Source organism: Pelodiscus sinensis, chromosome 28 (assembly GCF_049634645.1).
Source record: "Pelodiscus sinensis isolate JC-2024 chromosome 28, ASM4963464v1, whole genome shotgun sequence".
Taxonomy (NCBI): Eukaryota; Metazoa; Chordata; order Testudines; family Trionychidae; genus Pelodiscus; species Pelodiscus sinensis.
Window position 1 is genome coordinate 3,453,559 of NC_134738.1, and position 24,566 is coordinate 3,478,124.

General features: G+C 43.8%; 2 protein-coding genes across 3 annotated transcripts in view; one reads left to right on the forward strand and one right to left on the reverse strand.

Annotated features, from left to right (window-relative positions):
* On the forward strand, positions 1–21,426 carry MOB1A (MOB kinase activator 1A). Its single transcript, XM_075910916.1, has 6 exons — positions 1–161; positions 1,710–1,876; positions 3,209–3,302; positions 9,825–9,958; positions 14,055–14,218; positions 16,670–21,426. The coding sequence occupies exons 1-6, from the start codon at positions 148–150 to the stop codon at positions 16,745–16,747; spliced, it is 651 nt and encodes a 216-aa protein (XP_075767031.1). The 5' UTR covers positions 1–147; the 3' UTR covers positions 16,748–21,426.
* LOC102453760 (bolA-like protein 3) overlaps positions 18,087–24,566 on the reverse strand; it is a 13,089-nt gene continuing 6,609 nt past the window's right edge. For both annotated transcript variants that reach the window (XM_075910917.1, XM_075910918.1), the window contains exon 4: positions 18,087–24,213. In XM_075910917.1, coding sequence (XP_075767032.1) covers positions 24,148–24,213 — 66 coding nt within the window. In that variant the 3' untranslated portion in view covers positions 18,087–24,147. The remainder of the gene's footprint in view (positions 24,214–24,566) is intronic.

The following is a 24,566-nucleotide window of genomic DNA, read 5'->3' on the forward strand; positions in this document are numbered from 1 at the left end:
CAGCCCGGCCCCGCCCGCCCCGGCGCGCTGAGGGGAGCGAGTTCCGTTGGCGGCTCTCGGGGTCGCTGCGCAGCTCAGGGCCGGACGCAGCCAGCGGCGCCTCCCCCCCCCCCCCCCCCGCCGGGACCCCCCCTCCGCGGCCCCACGATGAGCTTCCTCTTGTGAGTGGCCCGGGCGCGGCGCTGCTCGCGGGGGGGCCCTTGCCCTGAGGGGGGGAGAAGGGAGGGGGGTGAGGGCGGGGGGCGGAGGCCCTTGCCCGGGGGGGCCCTTGGACTGGGGGGGTAAGGGCGGGGGGAGGTGGCCCTTGCCCGGGGGGCGGGGGGAGGTAAGGGTGGGGGGAGGAGGCCCTTGCCCGGGGGGGGGGAGGTAAGGGTGGGGGGAGGAGGCCCTTGCCGGGGGGGGGGGGAGGAGGCCCTTGCCCTGGGGGGGGGAGGGAGGTAAGGGTGGGGGGAGGAGGCCCTTGCCCTGGGGGGGGGAGGGAGGTAAGGGTGGGGGGAGGAGGCCCTTGCCCGGGGGGGGGGAGGGAGGTAAGGGTGGGGGGAGGAGGCCCTTGCCCGGGGGGGGGGAGGGAGGTAAGGGTGGGGGGAGGAGGCCCTTGCCCTGGGGGGGGGAGGTAAGGGTGGGGGGAGGAGGCCTTTGCCCTGGGGGGGGGAGGGAGGTAAGGGTGGGGGGAGGAGGCCCTTGCCGGGGGGGGGGGGAGGTAAGGGTGGGGGGAGGAGGCCCTTGCCCTGGGGGGGGAGGGAGGTAAGGGTGGGGGGAGGAGGCCCTTGCCCTGGGGGGGGAGGGTGGAAAGGGTGGGGGGAGGAGGCCCTTGCCCGGGGGGGGGGGGAGGGTGGAAAGAAGGGGAGGTACAGAAGGGGGAAGCGACCCTTGGCATGGTGGAGTGGTGCATGTGAGGGAATGGGTAGCCTATGATGGGGGGGAGGAAGTTTGGATGCGGGGGAAGGTGACCCTTGGTCTAGGCCTGGGGGAGAGCATCCATGAGCAGAAGTGGTGGAGTGGCTTGCAGACCAGGGCGGGGTGAGAACAGGATTGCAGAATCTGACCCCAAACCCATGTGGAAAGGACAGGGTTGTAACCTTTGGCACTGGGTACAATCCAGGTTTGACCCTACTACTCTAGGGGGAAGATGCTGGCATGGTCTGAAAGCTTGATGCGGTCAAGGCAGAGGCTGCTGCCATCCGTTAAGTGCAGAATATGCACAGTTAGCATCTTTCTGTTGGCTCAGGCTGTGCCAGGCAACCAGCGTGACACGCATGTGAGCCAAACATGCTTTGGTAAATCCCATGTGTCGCTAGTAATACCAAAGCTTGTGCACCAACTTAATGTGTTTATTTCCACTAAAAGGTTATTAGCAAAACTTTGGGCCTGATTCATCTGTCAGTTGTACTGGTGCAAATCACTAGTGTAAGCAAAATAAGAATTATCCCCCTTTTTATGCTCAACAAAGGCAAGGGCTTTGCTCTTTAAGGCTATCTGGTCTCACCATTTCACAGTCTGATTATCTGATTTTTTCTGGCTATTTGTGTACATGACTCTCTAAGTTGGCATATATTTATATTATTACTGGTATTTGTTTGTGTTGTAATAGCACCATTCAGGATCTGGACTCCATTCTGATAGGGGCTATTTGTCAGGAAAAACCTGATTTTATATTTAAATACAAAACTACTATTGGCATAATTTAAAATCTATTTATGTTCTATCAGTGGCAGTCGGTCCTCTAAAACATTCAAACCCAAAAAGAATATTCCTGAAGGCTCTCATCAGTATGAGCTCTTGAAACATGCAGAAGCAACCTTGGGAAGTGGCAACCTTAGACAAGCTGTTATGTTGCCAGAAGGAGAAGACCTCAATGAATGGATTGCAGTTAATAGTAAGTCCTTAGGAAAAATAACTGCCTTGTATACCTGAGAGAACTGTGTGTGTATTTTAAGCATCTTTTTACACTTACAAATAATGAATGGTACTCTCTTTTTAGATGTAGCCACTGCCAGTGGAGTTTTGACTCCTAAGTACCTAAATCCCTTCTGAATATGTGATGTGGGCTCATAAATCAGTTAGGTGTTGTGAGGCTGAGTGCAGCAACACCTGCATGCCTGGAGAATCTGAGCCTAATTCTTTTGAGAGGAATATTTCTAAACCAGTACTTCTTTGGTCATGTTGTTTTTTATTTTTGTTTTATTATATTGTATTATTAAGCAAACAGTAACTGCCACAGGCTGGAGAATTTGTTTTTAGATGTATGAATACTGGTTTTCAGCACTCAGGTTTAAGCTGGGCAATCGCTACATGGCTTTCCGAAAAGATTGCATTCAGCCAAGAGAAATTGCGCACTAGACTTAAAAATATGGATTATGGTGTTCTTATATATTGATCAGGTCAAATCAGCTAGCAAGCAGAAATGGTCACTCTGACAAGTAGGGATGTTAAATTTAGGTTATTTTAGTAATCGAGTAGTTGATAAAATTTTTATCATCGAATACTTGATTATTCGATAGGGGAAGGCATTCCCCGGCTCCTACTGCATTTTAAATTGCAGAGCCACAACGGGGTTTTGTCCCCAACCCAGTGCAAGCAGGAACTGAGCTGGGCTGCCCGCCCACCAGGCTTCTAAATTTAGTAGGTTCCGGGCAGGCAGGCAGTCCAGCTCAGTCCCTGCTTGTGTTGGGTCGGGGACCAAAGTTGTGGCTCTGCAATTTAAAACACGGGAGGAGCCGGAGGATAGGCTGCCTGACTCCTCCTTCCTTTTAAATTGCAGTGCTGTATAGGGTTTGGTCCTGACACAAGCCAGGACTGAGCAGGTCTGCTTGCCCAGCTGGTAGCAGCCCTTGGCCACGGACAGGAAACCTCTGTCTGGACAGGGGCTACTGCCTGCGGAGCAGCCCCTGTCAGCGGGGGTCCCAACTTCCCACTAGGATCCCCCGTAGCCTGGGGCTGCTGCTGGAGAATGCAAGTAGTGGAAGTGACTAAGTTTAAGCTTATCTGGTAGTCGACTAATCAGTTACTCTATTACATCCCTACTGACAAGGCTGTTACTGGTAGTTACAGAAAGAAAATCACTTTTCTATAAAAATGATGTGTTTTGTCTCCACTAGAGATTTGACCGTGATACTTCCATCTGACCAGCTAATCCACCAGAGAAGATGAACCAAAATACGTCTTTTCCATTCCATGTATACTTACTGTTGATGTATTTTCTTTGCAGCTGTGGATTTCTTCAATCAGATCAATATGTTGTATGGGACTATCACAGAGTTCTGCACAGAAGCAAGCTGTCCAGTAATGTCTGCTGGGCCAAGGTAGGAAACTCATTGCAATATACCAGACATTATATGTACGGTAGTCATAAATATACTACACTAATGGAAAAAGAACAGATGGTCACTTAGTGTTTTATAGTCTTATTGCCATACTCCCATAATATTTAATTATATCTATCTCCACCACACACACACACATGCAGCACTGCAAAATTTATGCATTCCTGTGAACCATCTGGCCACTATCAGAGGAATGTTGTTGGAGATATCATTGGTCCAGTCTGGTGTCTTAAATACTGTGCATTTACACAGAAGCGAAGGACGGGTCATGAAATTCTGTTGGTCTGTAGGTCATGTAGATTCCTATCATATTCATGATCCAAATATATTGATTCAGTGAAATTTTTTCAAGAAAACATGTATTTTAAAGAACCTCAGTTGTCTCAGAACTGCATATTAATTTATTGATCAAGAATCTTATCAGATTATTCATGTTACCACTTATGCTGATTTTCAAAAATAATTGTTTTCACTTCATTAACATACTTTCTGTCACATATCCAAAGCATCTAGCCTCTGTTCCTAGGGGTAGAAATAGTTTTAAGTTCTGTCCAGCGGCCCACTCTGTAGAGGAGATGGATGGCTGGAAATAGGGGAAGCTGAATGGTCATGATTATACTGGTTCAAAACAGGAAGGAGAGCCTCACAGGAACTCCAGACTTCTTTCAAAAGAATATAAAACCTCTCTGAGAAGCTCAACAATATAATTTGACTACTTGCTTTGTTGTCACAAACATTAATATATCAAGCCCAATGCTGAATATCTCTTTGCTTTATTTGGAGTAAGGATTTTTGTAGCAACATGCTCCAGTTTTTAAAAATTGGGTGTAAATTGTGTGTTCCATGCCAAGTTTACACAGTTTTGAATTCTTGCCACTTAGATGGACTCTTGTCTTATAGCTTCACGCATTTCCACAAAAACTTTTCATGCACTCATAAAGCATTGTGGCTTTTAGCAGGCAAGATCATATATTCTATACTGGAACAACCTAAAAGTGCCAGCTGTTCTGTAGAAAGGGTCTGGGCATCTCAAAAGAATTCACACGGTATGCTTATGGGGCAAAGTGTCAGAGGTAGTAGATCTTATGTCTTGGGGTAGAGGGAAGTACATGATGGGTATGAATATACATGGGAGGTCTTATATTTAGATGCGTCTAATATGGCAGGTAGCACAAATAAGGCATCTCTTTCAGAGCAAAAAGAAACCAGTTTCACTACAGGGTTGTTTTTTCTTGCAGTGCTTTCGGTGCACACGTTTACTAAAGTAGAGCATAGTGGTGCATGCCTCAGCTACGTATTCTCATTGTGGCATTTCTTCTTGATGTGTAGAGGATTTTTTGTTTATTAAAGTCAGCAAAGATTAATGCGTCTGACATGTAATATCCATTATATTCAATGTAAAACTCTGTTCTGTGATATGATTTTATTTTTATTTGTTAAGGGGTAATATCTAGGCTTGAAAGTTTTAGATTAGAAAGTTCCTGTTTCTATATTTGGTGTGATTTCCTTTCAACACTTCCTGTTTGAACCTTAACATTCAGTGTCTGTTTTTCATTTCTGACTGCTGGATTTGTTAGCTGAGCGAGAAATTTCATGTGTGCAAAATATGCAGTTTTTCTAAGTTTGCTGTAGGGATGTAATAGTGTAGACGATTAACTAATAGCAAAAGCTTATAGGTTAATGCTGTTGACTGCATGCCTCTCTCTCCCCCCTAGGCTTATCGGGTAGTCAAGTTGACTGTTTGTGTTCCTCCTCTCCTCCGCCCCCATATCAGAGGCAGCAAGGAGTGGTGGGGAAGCAAGAGCCACGGGGCGGCAGGAGGGGTAGAAGTGCAGCGATGCTGCAGTTCTGCCTTTTAAATGTAGTAAGAAGCACAGCCTGGCGCAAGCTGGGACTGCTTCAGTCCCTCACTGTGCCTCTGCCTTTTAAATGTAGAGGCGGCTTTTACTACATTTAAAAGGCAGAGCGGCAGCAGAGTAGCGAGCATCTTCCTTCCGCCTCCCTCCCTCCCCCGGCTAATTGAGTACTTGATGGAAATTCCATCGACTACTCAGCTGATTATCCACAATTTAACATCCATATATTGCATATAGTTCCTAAAAATAGTGTCCTCAACGTTCCCTGAAAACAGTTTTTAAAATAACTAGACTAATTGCCTGATTTTAATTTTATTGAAGGATCCTTTTTCTTTTCTTAAAGTCTACATATTGGTCACGTTCTTTGGGACTGAACTATTAAATTCCACTGATTTCAAATAGCCTGTTACTTTATATTGAAACACTTCTACTGTGGTAGCACCAAAGGTCTGGGTCTAGATTTGGACTCTCTCGTGAGAGGCACTGTACAAACACAGATAAAGGAAACAGTTAAGGGCTCCGATTATTCGAACAACTTGCCGTGTACTCGACTTTAAGCATTAGTCAGCCTGTTGACTTCAGACAGTTCTATAGAGGTTTGCTGTACAGTATTCGTTGAAGGATCAGAGCCTGAAGGCCCCCCCTTTTTTTTTCCTCCTCTCCCGCCCTCCCTCCTTCCCTTATTGAGTCTTGGATCTGGACTTCTAACACTTCTGTCATTTGAAGAAGTAGGTTGTGCCCACGAAAGCTCAAGATACCATCTACATCAGGGGTGCGCAATAATTTTTGCCCGGGGGTCACTTCACAAATTTTTGAAGTAGCCCGGGGCCACACAGAAAGGGGCGGGGCTGTTCTGCCCCCAGACCATGATTGGTCTGGAGGTGGTGGAGCCACTTTGCCCTCCCTCTTCCCACTAGGCACCCATGCCCTGGAAGAGGCTTGACACGATCCCCCCCCTTCCAGGTCAATTAGGGTCTGGGGGCGGGGGAGAGCGGGAAGCTGCTGGCAGAGCGGAGAAGGCTTCAGGCACTCCCCCGCCCCCAGGCCCTAATTGGCCTGGGGGCGAGGGAGTAGCAGGGCTTCCGTGGGCTGGGTCCACCTACTTGGCAGGCCAGATCCAACCCGCAGGGGTCCTTCCCCCCCCCCCCCCCCGCCCCCCGTTGATCTTCATGTTTTGTTAGTCTTTAAGGTGCTACTAGACTATATGTTGTTTTTCCTGTTACAGACTAACTTGGCTACCTCTCTGAAGTTTTTAACAAATGATCTTAAAGCATTTGGCAAAATATCAGTTTTCCGTGCAAATCCTTTTCCTGAGTGTAGTATAGTAGTCCACTTGACTTCAGTGGAATTATTCATACTTTACACTTGCCTATATAAAGGTTTCAATATTCAGCCCTAGGTATACTATAATAAGACACAAAAAATCAACTGAGGAGAGCTGTCCACAGCTCCCTCCAGAACCAATTATTAATGCTCCTTGAGCAGCCACAGAGGAGATGTGCTAGAGAGGTCCCATCTCCCCCTTTCAAAGTTTAAGTGAACAGCCCCAGCAGCTCTCCTTGTCCTGGATAAATTGGGGGGGGCCAAAAATCCATAATAAATTTAGAGAGAGTACCAGTTCCCTTGTTCCTGTGTGAATTGTATAGGACCTTGCAAGCCTCCAAGTGAGTCAAACTCTCATTGTAATCTGTAATATTCTCAGGCAAAGAACTTGTACAATCAGCCCCCAGATAGATGTTTTTGTAATACTGGCTGACTCTTAATTAGTGACACTCGTGACTGTTTTTTACTTCTATCTGTAGCAGTCAACAGTTGTGGTCAGATTCTGCCTGGTAACTGCAGGATAATATGCCAACTTCTTTCCTCCTTCTACCACCAGTAATCATATACATGGTTTGGCCAGTGCATCTTCTTGCTTTGGCTCAGCTTGCTGGCTACAGAGCCTGGCCTGAGCTGAGCTTTCTTTGTGCTCATATAATGAGGAATATGGTACATCCAGCCTTCTAACTGTGATTTTTACACGCATCTTTAATTCTTCCCAAAATGCCTTAATGGCTAACATTTCTTTGTTTTTTCCAGTCCCAAATGATTTTTTACACACATTTTGGGGAGGGATAGAAGGAAACTTGGAAGACCATCAGCTAAGCTTGTGAGAACTACAATTAAGGCATTTCTCAAATGTGCTTTTTTTTACATGTTCAAATGGTTTTGGTTTAAATTTTAGCACATCTTTCAGCCACAGAAAAGTCACTCTTCATTTTGCCAAATTTCAGAAAATTTCAAGAAATAAAAAAGTTGGTATAAATAGCGTGTGTGTGTGTGTGTGTGTGTGTGTGTGTGTGTGTGTGTGTGTGTGTATATATATATATATATATATATATATATATATATATATATTATATAGAAAATAATTTTCTTTCTGATTTAAGAATACACATGGGGGCAATAATTTTTGATGGAGGGCACTCCAAAAATTTGGTAACTTGTCACAGGCCACACTCTTCTGTGATGTTAATGGAAGAGGCACGAGTGCAAAAGGGAGCTTGAGGTAGGGGATTGGGTTTGGAGGGGGGTTGTGACTGGGGCAAGGGTTCAGAGGGTTTGGATTGGGCAGCTGGAAGGGCTGCAGAGTCCGGGAGGGAGTATGGGTGCAAGAGAGGATTCTAACCTGGATATGGGAGCGGGGGTGCAAGTTCTGGGAGGGAGTTGTTACCTGGGACAGACTGCAGAGGGATTGGGTTATATCCTAGGGCAGGGAGTTGGGGTACAGGTGGGGGTGGGGTGCCAAGTGTAGATTCTGGCTGGAAGTAGGATGTTACAATGCATTTAATTATGTAATTGTATAGCCACTGAAAATTTGGAGGCTCCTGCCTGCCGTCCTGTGCTGCTCCCTCTGTATTAGAGGCAGCAGCATGGTGGGGAGAGAGTGAGGAGCAGGAGCTGGTCCACACACCCTGGCTCCCACCTGTATCAGAGGCGGCAGACAGTTCTGCAGGATTTAAGTCGGCTCCCCAAGCGTAGCAGCTCCTGTCTACCCCTCCACACTGATGCTACTGATACAGAGGCAGCAGCACAGGGTGGAGGAGAAGTAGGAGGCTCCATGGGAGCCTCTGATACATGGGAGTCAGCTGCTGCGGCCATGTGTGTCTGCTCGTCATGTGCCCTTTTGAGGGCGGGGTACTTTGTGAGCTGCCAGCACCTTAATCCCAGACTCTGCACCCCTCCCCCAGGTCAGAATCCTTTCCTTTCCTGCACCCAAACCCTGCAAGATTGTTATGGAGCAGCATGTGGATCTTCCCCGTCCCCCTCTGGAGCATGCAGCACACAGAAATGCACATGGCCCTCGCAGCCAGCCACTTTCAGCCATGTGGGGGGAGGGATGACAGGCAGGGAGCCTGCCCTTGGTCCTGCTGGGCTGTAGGATGGTGGCAGGACGAATCTGGCCTGCGGGCCCTGTTTTGTCCAACCCTGCTTTGGACCAGGGCGGGGGCTGCAGGAGTCAGGGTTGGGGTTCTGAGAAGAGGTTCAGGGAGTGGCCAGTGACTTTTCCCCAGGGTCAGACTGGGTTGGTGGGTGCCACATGGCCTGGCTGCTTCCAGGGGCTGGGGTGTTTGCTACCTCCTCCCCCCGTAGTCATTCGTGAGTATAACTGTTCCTGCTATCGCACCTCTCCCTTTGTGTTTGATGAAAAACAACCATATTCCATGCACATCCCACAGTCGTGGCACAATCAAACCATGACCTTACTTTAAGTTATGTTAAGAGGAAGCTGCCTTCCAAATTTGGTGGTCCCAGCTTTTATGGTTTAGGAGGAGTTCATGAACAAACGGACTCACAGCCAGATGGACAGATACAGACAAACGCACAAACTGTCTCAAATATAATGTAAATTAAAGGCACCGCTATATTTAATTGTTATGCATATAAGAAGCGCAAACAATCTTTTTCAGGGAAAAGGCAATATACTGTGTTTATTAAAAACGAAAAGCCACATATGCACATGCGTGTCCTGCCGGTGATTTATAGTTGCCAGTCTGTTGTGGCTCAAGTCAATCTTATTGGCCAGATAAGATTGGGCGTGAGTGAGGGATCTGGGTTTATCAATCACACTTTGAGGCTCCTCTAAGGCTTGGCTTGCAGCACAAAACCCTGAGTCCAATGGCAAAAGCCCCTCAATTTATCCAGGACAAGGAGAGCTGCTGGGGCTGTTCACTTAAACTTTGAAAGGGAGAGATGGGACCTCTCTAGCACATCTCCTCTGTGGCTGCTCAAGGAGCATTAATAATTGGTTCTGGTGGGAGCTGTGGTCAGCTCTCCTCAGTTGCACAATCTCCATGCTTTATCCATGTGGAAGCAATAGGCAGTAGAGACTCTAAACCTTAGGGAAAGGAGACTAATACAGTTGTGTGTAAAAATGACATGGAATCTGGTTTAAGCCAGAACTGACATTCCAGTGTCTTCGTGGGGCTCTGATAAGACACCTTTTTAATCCATTCTTCAGCTAAAAATCCTTTTGTGCTATCATTGTTGAACAAGCAGATCGGGGAGCCTCTGTCGAATAAAGAAGTGTCTGAAAAAGGACTCCTTCTAGAAATGCTTTCTCTTTCTTTATAAAACCTTGTTTCTCTCCCCCTCCCCCCCATAGGTATGAATACCATTGGGCAGATGGTACCAATATAAAGAAACCAATTAAATGTTCAGCTCCCAAGTACATTGATTATTTGATGACATGGGTTCAGGACCAGCTTGATGATGAAACCCTCTTTCCTTCAAAGATTGGTAAGTGAAATCATGACAGTCGTGTAGTGGCAGGGTAATATGGTGCTGCTGAGGTTTGTGTAAGTATTTAGGTGCATTAGAGCACCGTTTCTGAAATGCTGCCACCAGAGACTTCTCTTGTGAGTAGTAATAGAGATGTAGCCGTGTTAGTCTGGTCTTGCTGAAACAAAAGACAGGACTATGCAGCACTTTAATTTAAAAAAAAGTGTCAATTTTGTATGTGTGTGTTTGTTTGTTTTTTATCCCTTTGGTATATATGGTCATACCAATTTTTCTTCCACAATTTGATCTGAGGAAGTGGGTCTGGCCCACGAAAGCTCATCATCTAATAAACCATCTTGTTAGTCTTTAAAGTGCTGCATAGTCCTGTCTTTTGTTTCTTCTCTTGTGAGGAGAGCCTCTTGCACAGTGATTGGTGGGGTGGGGGAGCTGCAGCCCTCTCCGCCAGGTCTGCCAGAAGTGGTTGGGCTCTGCCCTCCTCTGGAGACATACAAGCTGGAGGAGCAGACTCCCTATGAGAACCCCACCTTCTCAGGCTGGTGGGGTCAGGTTTCCACCCTCGGGTGGTTAGTGGTAGGCTCTAGCTATGGGGCTTCAGGCTCCATTCCCCACCATAGTTATCCTTCCACATAGCCCCTGCCCCTCACTGCCTCTCCTAATTCCCCTGGTCCCCACTACCTCCATATTCACCTCCCCATCCAGGGCTTAATTTGTCCCCACATTTGCCAGTTCTGAAATGTGAAAAGTGGTATGTGTATCACTTTTCACAGCAGACTTAGTAACTTAGGCTGCAAGTGTAGAAATAACCTATTTCGGAATAGGGCTGTAAATGGAGGCATTCGGAATTGCAAATCAAGCCCGGGATTTAAATATCCTGTGCTTGATTTGCATCTTCCTGGCTGGGCGCCATTTTTGAAATGTATAAGCCTGGAGTAACTGCCCGCGTCTACACGTGACAGTGAAATGGGCGTTTGAAATAAAGCCCTATTTCGAACTACCTGTTAAACTTCATTGCAGTAGGAATAACAGGTAGTTCGAAATAGGGCTTTATTTCAAAACGCCCATTTCACTGCCACGTGTAGACGCGGGCAGTTACTCCAGGCTTATAAATTTCAAAAATGGCGCCCGGCCAGGAAGATGCAAATGAAGCGCGGGATATTTAAATCCCGGGCTTGATTTGCAATTCCGAATGCCTCCATTTACAGCCCTATTCTGAAATAGGGTATTTCTAACGCCCATTTCACTGCTGCGTGTAGACGCAGGCAGTTATTCCTGGCTTGTAAATTTCAAAAAGTGGTGCCCGGTCGGGAAGATGCAGATCAGGCACAAGATATTTAAATCTCGGGCTTGACTTGCAATTCTGAATGCCTACATTTGTTGCCCTATTCCGAAATAGGCTGCAAGTGTAGACATACCCTAACACATCTTTTTAAAAAGCAACCAAGAAAGGAAAAGAGAGAAGAAAAAGAACAAGAATGTGTAAAGCCTCTTGTTGGTGTTTCTATTCTGTTTAGGTCCAATAAAGAACAGACCAATGATGGGTAAACCAGGCTAGTGAATGGCTCATATGACCCTTCATCACTGTGGGCCGCAAGATAGCCCTAACCAAGACAGTCTCCTGGCATACGGTAGTTTTGTTAACTGCGCTTGAATAGTCACGTAACCACATGAACTCTTATGGGTTACATAACTATTAGATAGTTCCCAGGGGCAGGACCAGCAGCCAGTGTGCCTGGGCTCACCACAGACAGAGGCTGCTCTGTGATAGAGGCAGCAGTGCAGGGGAGGGAGGTGATCAGGCAGCACCGGAGAGCTGGTGCTGAGGGAACTGGCTCCCCACCTGCACTGGCTCCTGCCTCCTCTCTCCCCCCCCCCCCCCCCCCCCCCCCCCGCCTCCCCCGGCTGCCTCAGTCAGGAGCTGGCTGGCGGGTCCTTTCTATCAGAGGCAGCAGTGCTAGGGTGGATGATGTGTATACTAGTTAAAAGGTATTGTTTAAAATTCAGTATTTCAAGCATTCAAAGATCGGTTAGATGCCCAGCCCTCACTGAAAATTAATGAGGGGTCACAGATTATATTGAAAGTGCCCTTCAATGAGGTTGAGACTTTGTAAATCTAATTTTAAAATGTGTGCTCTTGAAAATTGAGATTTAAGTATATAATGAATTACTTTATAATTTGTTCTAAAATGTCATTGGCAGGGCATCTTGTCTGAATTTTACAAAACTGTTAGTCAAAAATCAAAATGTTGATAGTTAATGCTCTTGGTTCTGCAAATATGTACCTTTAGTACCATGAATAGCTGCAGTAACTCCGGTCATCTGAAGAAGTGGGCTGTGCCCATGAAAGCTCATGATACCATCTACATGTTTTGTTAGTCTATAAAGTGCTACCAGACCATTTGCTTGCTGTTTTGGGGGTTTTTTTTTTTTCTGTAACAGACTAACTCGGCTACCCCCTTCAGTGGGATTGTGCATGGTTAGGGTTAAGTTGGCGCGTAAGTATCTGCAGCTTTAGAGAATCAATTAGTGTATTTATTGAAAATTCCTCTGGGTGGTATAAATCTGTGTGTGACTTGAAAACAAAATTGCTTCAGTCTGAATTATTTAGACTTTCAATATGTTAATGAAGGTGTGATGAACTGTTTTAGGATAGCTTCAGAGGAGTAGCAGAGTTAGTCTGTAACAGGAAAAACTTAAATAATCTAGTAGCACTTTAAAGACTAACAAAACACGTACAGTAAAACTCCAATTGTCCGGCACTCCCGATAGTCCGGCACCAACTGGAACTCCGGCAGCTGCTTCAAGAAGTTGTTAGTCCATTACACTACTGCTGGCTGGATCCACAGGGGACAGGCTTGCAATTTCTTTCCTCTACTGCCTTGGGGGGAACAGGGCGGCGTCCGCAGGAATGGTGGATCCACAGGTGACAGACAGGCTGCTGCTGAAACTGACAAGAGATCTTCTCCCCTCTCTGTCCCTGCTGCTTTTACCAGTAGACTCCCAATAGTCCAGAATCAAAAGAGCAGTGGTAGTATAATTGACTAACAACTTCTTGAAGCAGCTGCCTCCTGAAAAATGGCGGAGGGTTCAGCCCTCGCTGTGCTGTTCCCCGCTGAGCCCCCGCCCCCACCAGAGGCAGTGCAGGTCCTGGCAGATCCGTCACAGCGCGCCCCCCCCCCCCCCTCGGAGTACCTCCCGATAGTCTGGCATATCCGATAATCCGGCACCACCTGGGTCCCAAAGGTGCCAGATTATCGGAAATCTTCTGTAGATGGTATCATGAGCTTTCGTGGGCACAACCCACTTTAGGATACTGTCCAAAAGGCCATGATTAAGCCTCCAAGGGTGGGATTTTTGAAAGCACCTTAATTAAAGAGCTTAGTCCCACTGGTTTCAGATTCTTGTGGAGTATAGCTAAGGCCCCAGTCCTGCAAACACTTATTCATGTGCTTTACTTCCCTTCCATAAGTAGTTCTATTACTTTCAGTGGGCTTGTTCATAGAAGTACAGTTAAACTTGTATGTTAATATTTGCAGGATCAAGCCTTAAGAAGCTCCCAAAAGGGCGTTGGCTCTCTTTTACAGGTTAGGGGGGTAATTTAAATGACTTGCCCTGTGCTGTCACAGAGGAAGTCCCTGTCAGAATAAGAATTAGAATGTAGATGTTTTGGGGCCTTTGGCCAGTAGACATCCAGTCCCTCTTGAACCAAGCACTTTTGCCCCTGATTAACTTTAAAACATGTAAACAGTATCTCTGGACATATGCATAAGTACCTCTATGTATGGCATTACAAAGGTGCAGAGTTTTTATTGACTTCAAAGAGAACTGTGGATACTCAATAGTTTGTGGGAACGATGCTTTGAAAATTTGCCCCATATCTCAGTGACTTATCATTTTTTTTATTAAAAGTGTATTGACTAGATTTTTTCAACTGAATACAATAAGTTTTTGTACCCTTACTGAAGCTTGGAGTGCCACTGTTTCTAAATAAGCCTAGTGCCTTTGGCAGAAAATATTTATTCTTGTAACTGGGCTTTTCTGCTTTCATATATTAAACTTGGTTAAGAAATATATTGCATGTATTTGCATGTTTCAGGTGTCCCTTTTCCTAAGAACTTCATGTCTGTGGCAAAGACTATATTGAAGCGTCTGTTTAGGGTCTATGCCCATATTTACCACCAGCACTTTGACTCTGTGATGCAGCTCCAGGAGGAGGCCCATCTCAACACCTCCTTTAAGCACTTTATTTTCTTTGTACAGGTGAGTTTTTTAAAGTATTAGCAATTAACCCTAACATGACTCTCTTTACAGACAAGCTTACAGACAAGCTTAAATGGGCACTACCCTGTTAAATCTAACCCAGAACATAGATTGTGTTTTGAATTTGTCTTGTAGGTTTATATAAATGTTTCCATAATTGTTGATTTTTTTTTTTTATTCAATAAGTCTGGGGTCTCTGGGCAAATTCCAGAAGACAGAAGAAACCTAATGAGCCAATATTTTACAAGGGTAAACAGGATTAGCTGGGTAACTGGATGCCAGTCACTCTGACATCAATCCCAGGCAAAATAATGGAGCATCTGATATGGTACTTGATTAATACAAAAATAAATGAAGGTGGTGTAATTAATACCTATCAACATGTTTATGGAAAATTGATCCTGTCAGACATGTTTGATGAAATGACAGGTTTGGTTTATACAGACAGTAATGTTAATGCAGTACACTTAGACTTCTGTAAGGTGTTTGATTTCTACCATGTATTTTGATTAAAAAACTAGAAAGGTATGAAATGAAAGTGACACACATTAAGTGGATGAAAAATGGCCTGACTGATAGGCCTTCAAATGTAATTGAAAATGGGGCATCCTTATTGAACAGGTTTCTAGTGGGGTGCTGCAGGGATCTGTTCTTGGCCCTATTCTATTTTTATGTACCTAGAAGAAAACAAAATCGGCACTGACAGGTTGCATAGGACACAAAAATTGGGAGAGAGAGAAATGATAAGGACAAGTCACTAATACAGGGTGATCTGGATTGGTTGTTAAATTGGACACAAATGAACATTTTAATATAATTTCAGGTAAATATCTACAAAATCTAAAGTTAGAAAATGTTTCCAATGGACATTTAACAGAAATTTCTGTTGCCAGTATTAGATGGCTAGCTGACTGTCTATATAAGTGTCTTTATTTACTTTCTCAATCTCCTTGTATCCTTATTTCCCAATCTGTAAAGCAGGGATGACACTAGACCTAGTTTAAAAAAAATTCCCTTTTTATTTTGATGGCAAACTTTAAATAAAACAATTGAATTAAAGAAAATTTTACCAGTGTTTTGAATGGGGAAAAACATCAAAACAAAGCCAACATTGTGTTTAATTTCAAAACAAAACTTGTATTTAACAAATTTATCTGAGAAATTTAAAGTTGTCAAATTTAATTGCTTTCACAAAACTTAAGTTCTTTCCCAACAAAGCTGAAGTCTAGCTCTGGAGAGTATCAACCAGACTGGGCTTTGTGAGGATTAATTAGCATTGATCAAATATACTAAATACAGTAAACTTCCGATAATCCGGCACCTTTAGGACCCAGGGGGTGCCGGATTATCAAATATGCCGGACTATCAGAAGGGGGGGCTATAAGGGGTCTGGGGTGGGGTGGGGGGATGCCACCACAGACCCCTCATAACCCCCCCTTCCGATAGTCCGGCTCTGCCCCAGGCGTCCCTGATTCAGCCGCTGCTGGTCAGTTTCAGCAGCGGCTGAATCCGGGACGCCTGCAGCAGAGCAGCTGGAGTGCTGCCCGGTTGGTCCGGTAGCGCCGACCCTTGGCGCGAGATCAACCTGGCAGCACCCCAGCTGCTCTTGGGGATGCCTGGGAAAGAGCAGCTGGGGTGCTGCTGGGTTCGTCCCACAGCGCCGCTCCTCAGTGCTACTGGACCAACCTGGCAGCACCCCAGCTTCTCTGCCCCAGGTGTCCCCAAGTCAACCGCTGTTGATACTGATCAGCGGCTGACTCCAGGAAGCCCGAGGCAGAGCAGCTCTGCCTCAGGCTTCCTGGAGTCAGCCGCTGGTCAGTTTCAACAACAGCTGAATCGGGACGCCTGGGACAGAGCAGTTGGGGTGCTGCCGGGTTGGTCCCTGCACCTTGGCGCTGCGGGGACCAACCCGGCAGCACCCCAGCTGCTCTGTCCCAGGTGTACCCAAGTCAGCTGCTGTTGATACTGATCAGCGGCTGATTCCAGGAAGCCAGGGCAGAGCAGCTCTGCCTCCGGATTCCTGGAGTCAGCTGCTGGTCAGTTTCAGCAGTAGCTGAATCAGGGACAGGTGGGGTGCTGCCGGGTTGGTCCCGCAGCCCCGAGGTGCAGCGCTACGGGACCTACCCAGTAGCACTCCAGCTGCTCTGCCCCCGGCTTCCCCGATTCAGCCACTGGTCAGTTTTAGCAGCAGCTGAATCGGGGAAGCTGGGGGCAGAGCAGCTCCAATGGTCCGGCTGCCCAGAGCACTTCTGGGTTCCTGATGGTGCTGGACCATCAGAGTTTTACTGTATCTTGAAGTCACTTATATCAAGCTGTTTGTTGTGAATTCCTGGAATTCTTTATTTTGCCTCAATTTTGAATTAAAAAATGGATGCTGCGTGTCATTTATTTTGTCTACTTCAATTTTTATCTAAATTGAAGCTTATTTTATGTTTGTCTCTCCCCCTGCAGGAGTTCAACTTGATTGACAGGCGTGAGTTGGCTCCTCTTCAAGAACTAATTGAAAAGCTAGGATCCAAAGACAGATAAATCTTCCTTAGAAGAATTCTTTCTGCTTTCAAACATGGTTACTCTTTCTTGCTTCCAGCTGCAGCTATTTCTTTGCCACTTTGTCTTTAGTGGCACAAACCTTGAGAAACCAGGTACCACAGCAGATCTAAAACAGATGCTTTCCAGGCTAGCACAATTACTGCCCTTCTTCCAGCTTAGTAGCTGGCCTGAAAAGAGGTTGCAAAGAGGTAGTTGGTCAAATTCTATATAAAATCCAAGGTCTGCAATACAGCACAAGTGTCTTCAGAGCAATGTAGCTATGAATTCTAAGAGCTTCTTGCTCAGATCTTTTACTTGCAAAGTTGGAGTTCATGATTGCATTCATCCCTGCAATGTCATGATTTTCTAACTGACCTACATTTTGTCAGTCTAGATATTAGTGAAATTTTGCATAATTTTCTATGCAGAACGTCTCTGTAGTTTGCATTAGCAGTTCCAGAATGTTTTGCTCTAGAAACTGGATGGTTTAGTTATTTGAGACCTCACTCCAGCTTGCAGTTTTGACTGTACAGTGTTTTGTGCACAACCCCCTAAATTCATATGCATGGATGAGGGAGCAAAAGGTTCAAATGCACATTCAGGAGCTTGGATGTATAATACAGGATATTTGGAGAAAAATTTGGCTTCATAACATTTAATTTTTCAAACACTTCCAAACTGTAGCTATTGCAGTTTAACTAATACGAAACAATGGATACTAAGAGTTCTGTAGCTACGGGGTCTGGCTAGAAATTGTTTGCAAAACTGTAAATGCAAGTATTTTGGATTGGGTCTTATTCCATCCAGTGTTTAGTTGCTCAACAAAGTTCCATTGTGCAACTCTATATATGCCAGTATAAATATTGTTTTAATACTCCTGATAAGTGCATTACGTTACGAACTTTGATATTCCACTGTTTTCTATGTGGGAAATAGAACTATTTTTGCAAATTTTATGATGTATGCAATTTACATTTAGAATACCCAACATTTTTATCTCTTAGAACTAGGCCGGTAAAAGGAATAGGCTGGTATATATAGTGTCAGAAACCAAAGCAGTTTTGAAAAACAATCTGGCATTCAGCTGATTACTAAAATATGTGTGCGCGTGCATGCCCCATGGTTCCTTTTAAAGAAAATTTAAATGACAGTTGGATGTGCCTGTGGATTTTCATTTGTGTTCACCATTTCAAATCTCTGTGTCTTCATGGTTTTGTTTTTGTTTTTTTAAAGAAAATGGTAACTTAATTCACTTCATTGTGTGGCATTCAGAACCTTGTTTTTTAAATGCTGGATCAGAAATAGAAGGAAAAACTACTGGTGTATTCATTATGAATGCTTTTCTTTCTTTTTTTTTTTTTTTTAAAGAGTAGTTTGTTTTAAGTTTGTATCTAGAAGCACTTTCTATTTGCCTTAGACAAAGCCTTAAATAATGGATGGTCATGAAGTTACGATCCAAAAGAGAGTAAGATAAAGCAACATAGAGCCCACCTAAAAGAACCAGATGAAAACTTGACTGGCACAGAAGCATGTGTGTGAGAGAGCGTAAAGGAGAAACATTCTGCATTGTACCCCAGTGCAAACTGCAGAGGTTTCTTTTTTTTAAGTGTGTGTCATGGTTATATAATGGAGTCACTACTGTATTTTGACAGATTAAGACAATAGCACCAGCACCAACTGACTGTGAAAAATCTGAGCTACAGATGCCTAGTTTCTTTGTTGGAACATCATGAGTATCATTCATAGTGTTTTGTTTAAAAAACATTCCATTCTAAAGGCTTAATCCTGAGTTGTTTTCATCCTGTTTGTTTTGATGTTCCTTCTGGTGTGTCTCATTCCATGAGAAAAACCTGTGGCTCACAGGTCTCGAGAGCTTGGAGGCAATTGTGTTGTAATATGGTGTTGTTTGACATTCTTAACTTGATTTGTAAGAAACTAGTATTTAATGTGTGCAGTCTTTGCGATTCAGAGAGGAAGGGGTTCCAGCTGGGCCCAGTGATATGTTCCAGCCATAGTAGGTGGAATCTTGTGTTGAAACCTTGATATTTCTTTTCAGGTAGCTTTGGCTTTTAATTTCCCTTGTAGGGGGCAACCAGTGTTTTTCTTTTTAATAGTCTAGTCCCCAATGCTTTTTCCACCCAACCTACCTGGTAGAGGGGAGCAACACTGCAGAAAAAGCTGAGCTGGAGTTGTGCAAAGGGTCAATTCAGCATCATGGAATGGCCTTTTCCCCCTTACCACGCCTCATCACCTTAGTTCTTTCTGCAGAGCCACTACTTTTGTTCTCTTTGCAAGCCTGTTTACCTGTGAACTGTAGTTCGGTGTGTAAAATGAATGGTGCATAAAGCACCAGGAAATCCGCTGTGTAATTCTCCCCCCTCAGGGATTGTGAAGCTCCTGAATGGGCAAGCAGTCCTGGCACCCTGCCTGTTTGGTCCAGGAGAGCACTGAGGGAACGTCCCATGTGACTGCGTAGGGATCCATGGGGTTGAAATCCTGCAAATGTGTGGATCTGCTGCCACTCCTGCCCTTGTTGGCTCCTTCTGCCCTACTGGTACCTTATAGAAGAGTGTTAGATGACTACTTCCCAGACAGCTTTTGCTTATCCATACCTCTAATCATCCTGCCTGTCAAACAACTACATCAATACTAGGGAATTTCAGATGTTATGTAGTTCTTTACAGGACAACTTTATTGTCAACTATGCGTGTCTGAAATTCAAACTTTGTAACTCCAGGGACCCACTGAATTCTCTGTAAAATGCATCACACAAGATGCATCTGTTTCTGCCACTTTTCAGCTGATTTTTGTCACCCTTTGTTTTGAGTCCCTGAACAAACAAGCCAACACCATTAAATAGAACTGTGCCAAAGCTCTGTTATTTTTCACAACTTTGTATTCTTGCTTAGCCATTGCTTATCTGCTATCACACTGCACGTCCATTGACCAAGCACAGCAGTAGGCTGCTGACTAAGAGCAAACTAGTGCTCCTCTGAATTTCATAATTAACTTCTGAAAAGTACAGTAGTCATTAAGTGACATGGGATAGGGGACCAAAGTAGAACTGTATGATTTCATATACATTTTGGCTGTGATTTCAAAGTGACTCAATTTACAAAGTTGAACAGTGTTTTTCCTAACTACTGGTGCTGTACATTTCAGACCCCAGAATGAGTTTTCAAGACGGATGCATTGTCCAAATGCAAGAATGTTGATGTAGCAGACTAACTGAATGACAGTGGTTGAAATGGTACATGATGAAGAAATTCACTTTTTAATTTCCTAGTCTTCTGGTGTTTTAGAATCAGTGAAATTCAAAAAACATTCAAGATCCACCTGAATTCAGAGTTCACTAGGTGGATTCAGAGTTAATGAGAATAGATAGCACATTGCAGATCTGGCCTTTACAGGTTGTAAGGGAAGACTGGTAAAAGCTTTTTGAAATTATTTTGCTTCACCAATCCAAATGGATGGATAGATAGCTACTTAAGTTTACAGTGTTTGTCAAAAATTGTACAAATTTAAACTGAATTAGTTTAAAACCACACTGTTCTAGGTTTAGCCTGTTTTGAGATTTTTTTTTTAAATGTAAGTTGCTCATATTTAAAACCTCACATTAGAACTGTGAATAAAACTGGTGGTTTTTGCTTGGCATCTGTAATGAGCAAGCTTTTCCCCTGGCCTTGCACAAATGCAACTTTTCAGATAATTTAGTTTTACCTAAAGTGCTTATGTATCTGTTCTGAGCTACCTTTAAAATGAGTAGATTTCAGTATAGGAAATTATGCAGCCTTTTCCTCCGCTATAGAGAAACGTTGATAATTGAGAAAAGAATGTAAGGCTTTGTTGGTTTTTAAGGCAAAATAACTTTTTCTAGTTAAACTGTTTTTCTTCCTAGATCTACAGCAGTGTTCTTCAAATCTCTGCTTTCTTCCAAGGCAAGCACTGGTCACTTCAGGGATGAGGAAGCAGATTACATTGCTTAGTGGACAGCGCATGAAACTCTCAAGTGTCCATTGAATACTGAATAGCCAGTGATCTGCTTCAGCATACTCTTGACAAAACTATTGGGTTTCTCTGTTCAGATTCTAGATTTTTTTTTCTGAATTGTACTGTTAATTTAAGAATTCAGGGGAAATTAAACATTAATACAGGGATAGGCAGTTCCAGCTGTTGGAAGAATTGATAGTATTTGAGAAATACTGTACTACATTATGACCTTTTGAAGTTCTTTTTATATCAATACACATGCTTCCTCAGGATGGACTAGGGTTGCAAGGTTCTTTCATGCAGCTGCTTTGAGTAGGCAGAAAAATTTGTTCAGACAACCTTAACTTGCATTGCAGGCAAGTGGTGCTGTAAATTGAAACTGGTTACAGTATTTAGGCCTCTTGCCACTTCCAGTGTTAGTGGACAAACTTAAGTAACTACAAATCAATACTGCTGCTGTGCCTTCTGTATTTTCCTGCTTGTTTCCTTCAACTTGACTAAACAGTTACTCCATGGCAAAAAAAACTGTTTGCATAAATTAATGTTAGTGAGTTTAATATGAAAATTTTATAGTATTTTTACCTGGGGCTTTTTTGGTTACTTTTAGTAAGTTTATTGTACTTTAAAAAAAAATTTTGTACCTACTTTTGTAACTTTCATTCAATCAAATAAAGCATGTGGTATTCAAATGAGTTTCTGGTTTAAATAGGTGAAAATACGGGGCCCACTAGGGATTTTAACCTACTGACATTTACCAGTTAAACAACCACTAATGATTGGCAGTCTTCTTGGCTTTGCATAGAAGTTTGCTCATTGTTCCTTACTTTTTTTTCTTTATACCATGACAGTACTGTCTACCTCCACAGTTACACTTCACTTCCCTGAACATGTAATGGTTATTCAATGTCTGTTCACTTTGAAAAGCTGATGGATCACTTCAGACAATATTTGTAGTAGTATGTTGCATCTCCTTTCTAATAGTATGAAGTGAGGCACCTTTTCAGAAACATCTTAAACAGCAGAATGTGCTTTATCAAAAAAAATCATTTTCAGGGAAAGGGGTTTTCAAAAAGCTACAGGTATTCCCTTAAAATCTGGAACAAGCAAATGGAAATTTCTGCAGTTTACAGAAATTGCCAACTGAAGTTGGTGGTGTCTCCTTAACTGGTGCTTCTCATTCAGAAGAGAACACCAGGATCCTGTCTACAGGCATTTTCCTCTGATTTAACTTAGCTGTAAACAGAGTCCAAACAATTATCTTATTGGGCTTTTAGTAGGGATGTAAAATAGCATGTAATCAGTCAACTGGTTAATCACATTTAACTGATTAAATGGGATCTCATGGATACAGGCATGATCCGATCGGAGCAGCTTGTAGAGCTGCTGATTACAGGTAAGCATCACCCAGTAAGGGTGATGGTTACCCATTCATATCACTAGCATCTATTGAGGACAGGCAGAAGATTTAGTGGAGTTCTAGTCCTGGTTGTGTGTTATGCTTCCTATATGATACTAGGCACTTTAATCTTTCCCACATATGTGGTGATCATAGACTGGTAACAAGCTGTTCTCCCAGGAAATGTGCTACAAGTATGCAAAATACTTACAGCAGCAAATATTTACTTACAGTGGGGAACTTGTTTTATTCCATGCTAGAAACTTAGGCTATGTCTACACTGGCTGCTTCTTGCGCAAAAACAGCTGTTCTTCTGCAGGAACTTGCTGGCTGTCTACAGTGCACGAGCATTCTTCCAGAAGTAAATTTACAGTACAGCATTGTAAAACAGGGCTTCTACCGGAAGAGTTATTCCTCTCCCCATGAGGAATAAGCCCTCTTGTGCAAGAGCTCTTCCAGAAGAGACCAGTGTAGACAGGCAACATGAATGTCTTGTGCAAGAAGCCTCTATGGTTAAAATGGCCATCAGAGCTTTCTTGCGGAAGAGACTGTCTACACTGTGGAAGAATTTTTGCACAAGAACTCTTCCCCAAAAGAGTTCTTGCGCAAGAAGCTGCCAGTGTAGACGTAGCCTTAAGCTGCTACAGAAGAGGCTCTCTTAGCTTCTGCTACTATTGAACCAGAAGTGGTTTTTGATTGAATGTTTCAAGACTATTACAGAGAGGCCTACTTCAGGGCCTGTCACCAGTGTAAAGACTACAGCAAGAGCCTTATTGGGAGCACTCTCTTGAAAAAGTTACAGGGGCGGAAAAAGAGAAATGGGACCATCATGAATACGCCACTCCCAAAGGAAACCAATACAGAACCAATGGGCGTCTGATGATTTAAAGAGCTTTTCTAAGAGCTAATAATTTGAAACAATAGCCATTTTATTTTATGCATTTCAGAATCTACACTCCCAAGCCACATTCTGTATCTAGTCATGTTTGTTTCATGGATCAACACTCAGCTGCAACCAGAGGTTCTACTGCATCACCTTAGTGTTGGTAGGTAGTGCATATTTAAATAGCATGAGAGCTCAATTAATAGTAACTAGATGTCCACTAAAACAGCAGCATGACTTCCAGGAGTTGCAAGATAAGGAAATATGTACTTGTATATAAATACTCCATTCCTGCCAACTAACCCTTTAAAATAGGACAGGGATACTTCACTCATTTTAGTGCTAATCCAGTCAATGTTATATTTATCAAAACTGACCCTAATATAGAAGATAAATCTGACATGAAAAAGCATGAATAGCAGAACTGTATCAAACAGAAGTGTGAAGATATCAAGCATTTTCCCTATCCCCATGTCATGGAGGAAAGGTGATCATAAGACCCAGAAAATCATGCAACCAAGTTTTGCCCAACAGGAAACCTGAGCCCCCTTATCCTTTAAAAGACATCACAGTGAAGTAAGAGAATTTAAAACTTTCTTAATTTCCTATACAGTAGCTGTGCCAGACAGTTCAGGATTCTCCTGCAAGCATCTGAGAGAAGGCACAGTGAATGGGGCACTCTACACAGTCTCAAGTGATTTCTTCATAAGCTGCAGTCTCCTCACAGCTATAACAGAACATCAGTCAAGTAGGCAGCAAAAACATACATTGCTTTTTGGCTCATGAGCTCCCTGTAGAATCACCACTGCTGTGGGCCTTTCCCACTAGATGTTAGTGCTGACACACTATGGAAGCCAGTACTTCCCTCTGCAACATGTTCCACAAGCTCCGGAATTCCACTTTCATATTTGACTTAATTGCTTACTTTATCAAAAAATCTAAGATTTGGCATCAGGTACTTTATGCAAGAATAAATCAAGTTAAATACACATGAAATAGGCTCGCTTTAAATACTGTACTTATTTTAACAACATTAAATATTGATTATTTAAGGTCCATATGTCTTATCTTCCACAAAGGTTTCTAGCAATGTAGCCTGGTTCCTCCTTGAATCATAGGGCTGGAACTTCTTCAGTTCTTTGGAACAGATGTGAATATCCGTAGTCCATGCATTGCTTTAATTTCTTCACTTAGTGCCTAAAATAAGAAATTTAACAAGTTTTTTAACAAAACTACACGGAAGCAACTGAACTGAGCAAAACAGAAGTCTATGGTGGATGCAGATGGCTCAATCTACCATGGGGGGGGGGGGGGAGGAAGAGCTCCACTTCTGATCCCAGCTGCCAGGCCTGACCCCAGAGTCCCAGCTATTGGCCCCACTCCTGGCTATGAAATCCAAATCTAAGATTATCTCAGTTCAAAGCTTTCTGCACATAGTACATGAATCTACACTAGCTTCTTTTAAATTCAATATATTCAGCACCTTACCTTCAGTTGTGAGCTTTTCAGGACAAAGAACAATCCTATGTACAGAGTCTGATCACATAACT

Bases quoted from the DNA above. Each gene is read 5' to 3' on its own strand.
- MOB1A (XM_075910916.1), top strand. The intron at 3,303-9,824 runs GTAGGAAACTCA...TCCCCCCCATAG, and splicing joins GTAATGTCTGCTGGGCCAAG to GTATGAATACCATTGGGCAG. The intron at 14,219-16,669 runs GTGAGTTTTTTA...CTCCCCCTGCAG, and splicing joins ACTTTATTTTCTTTGTACAG to GAGTTCAACTTGATTGACAG.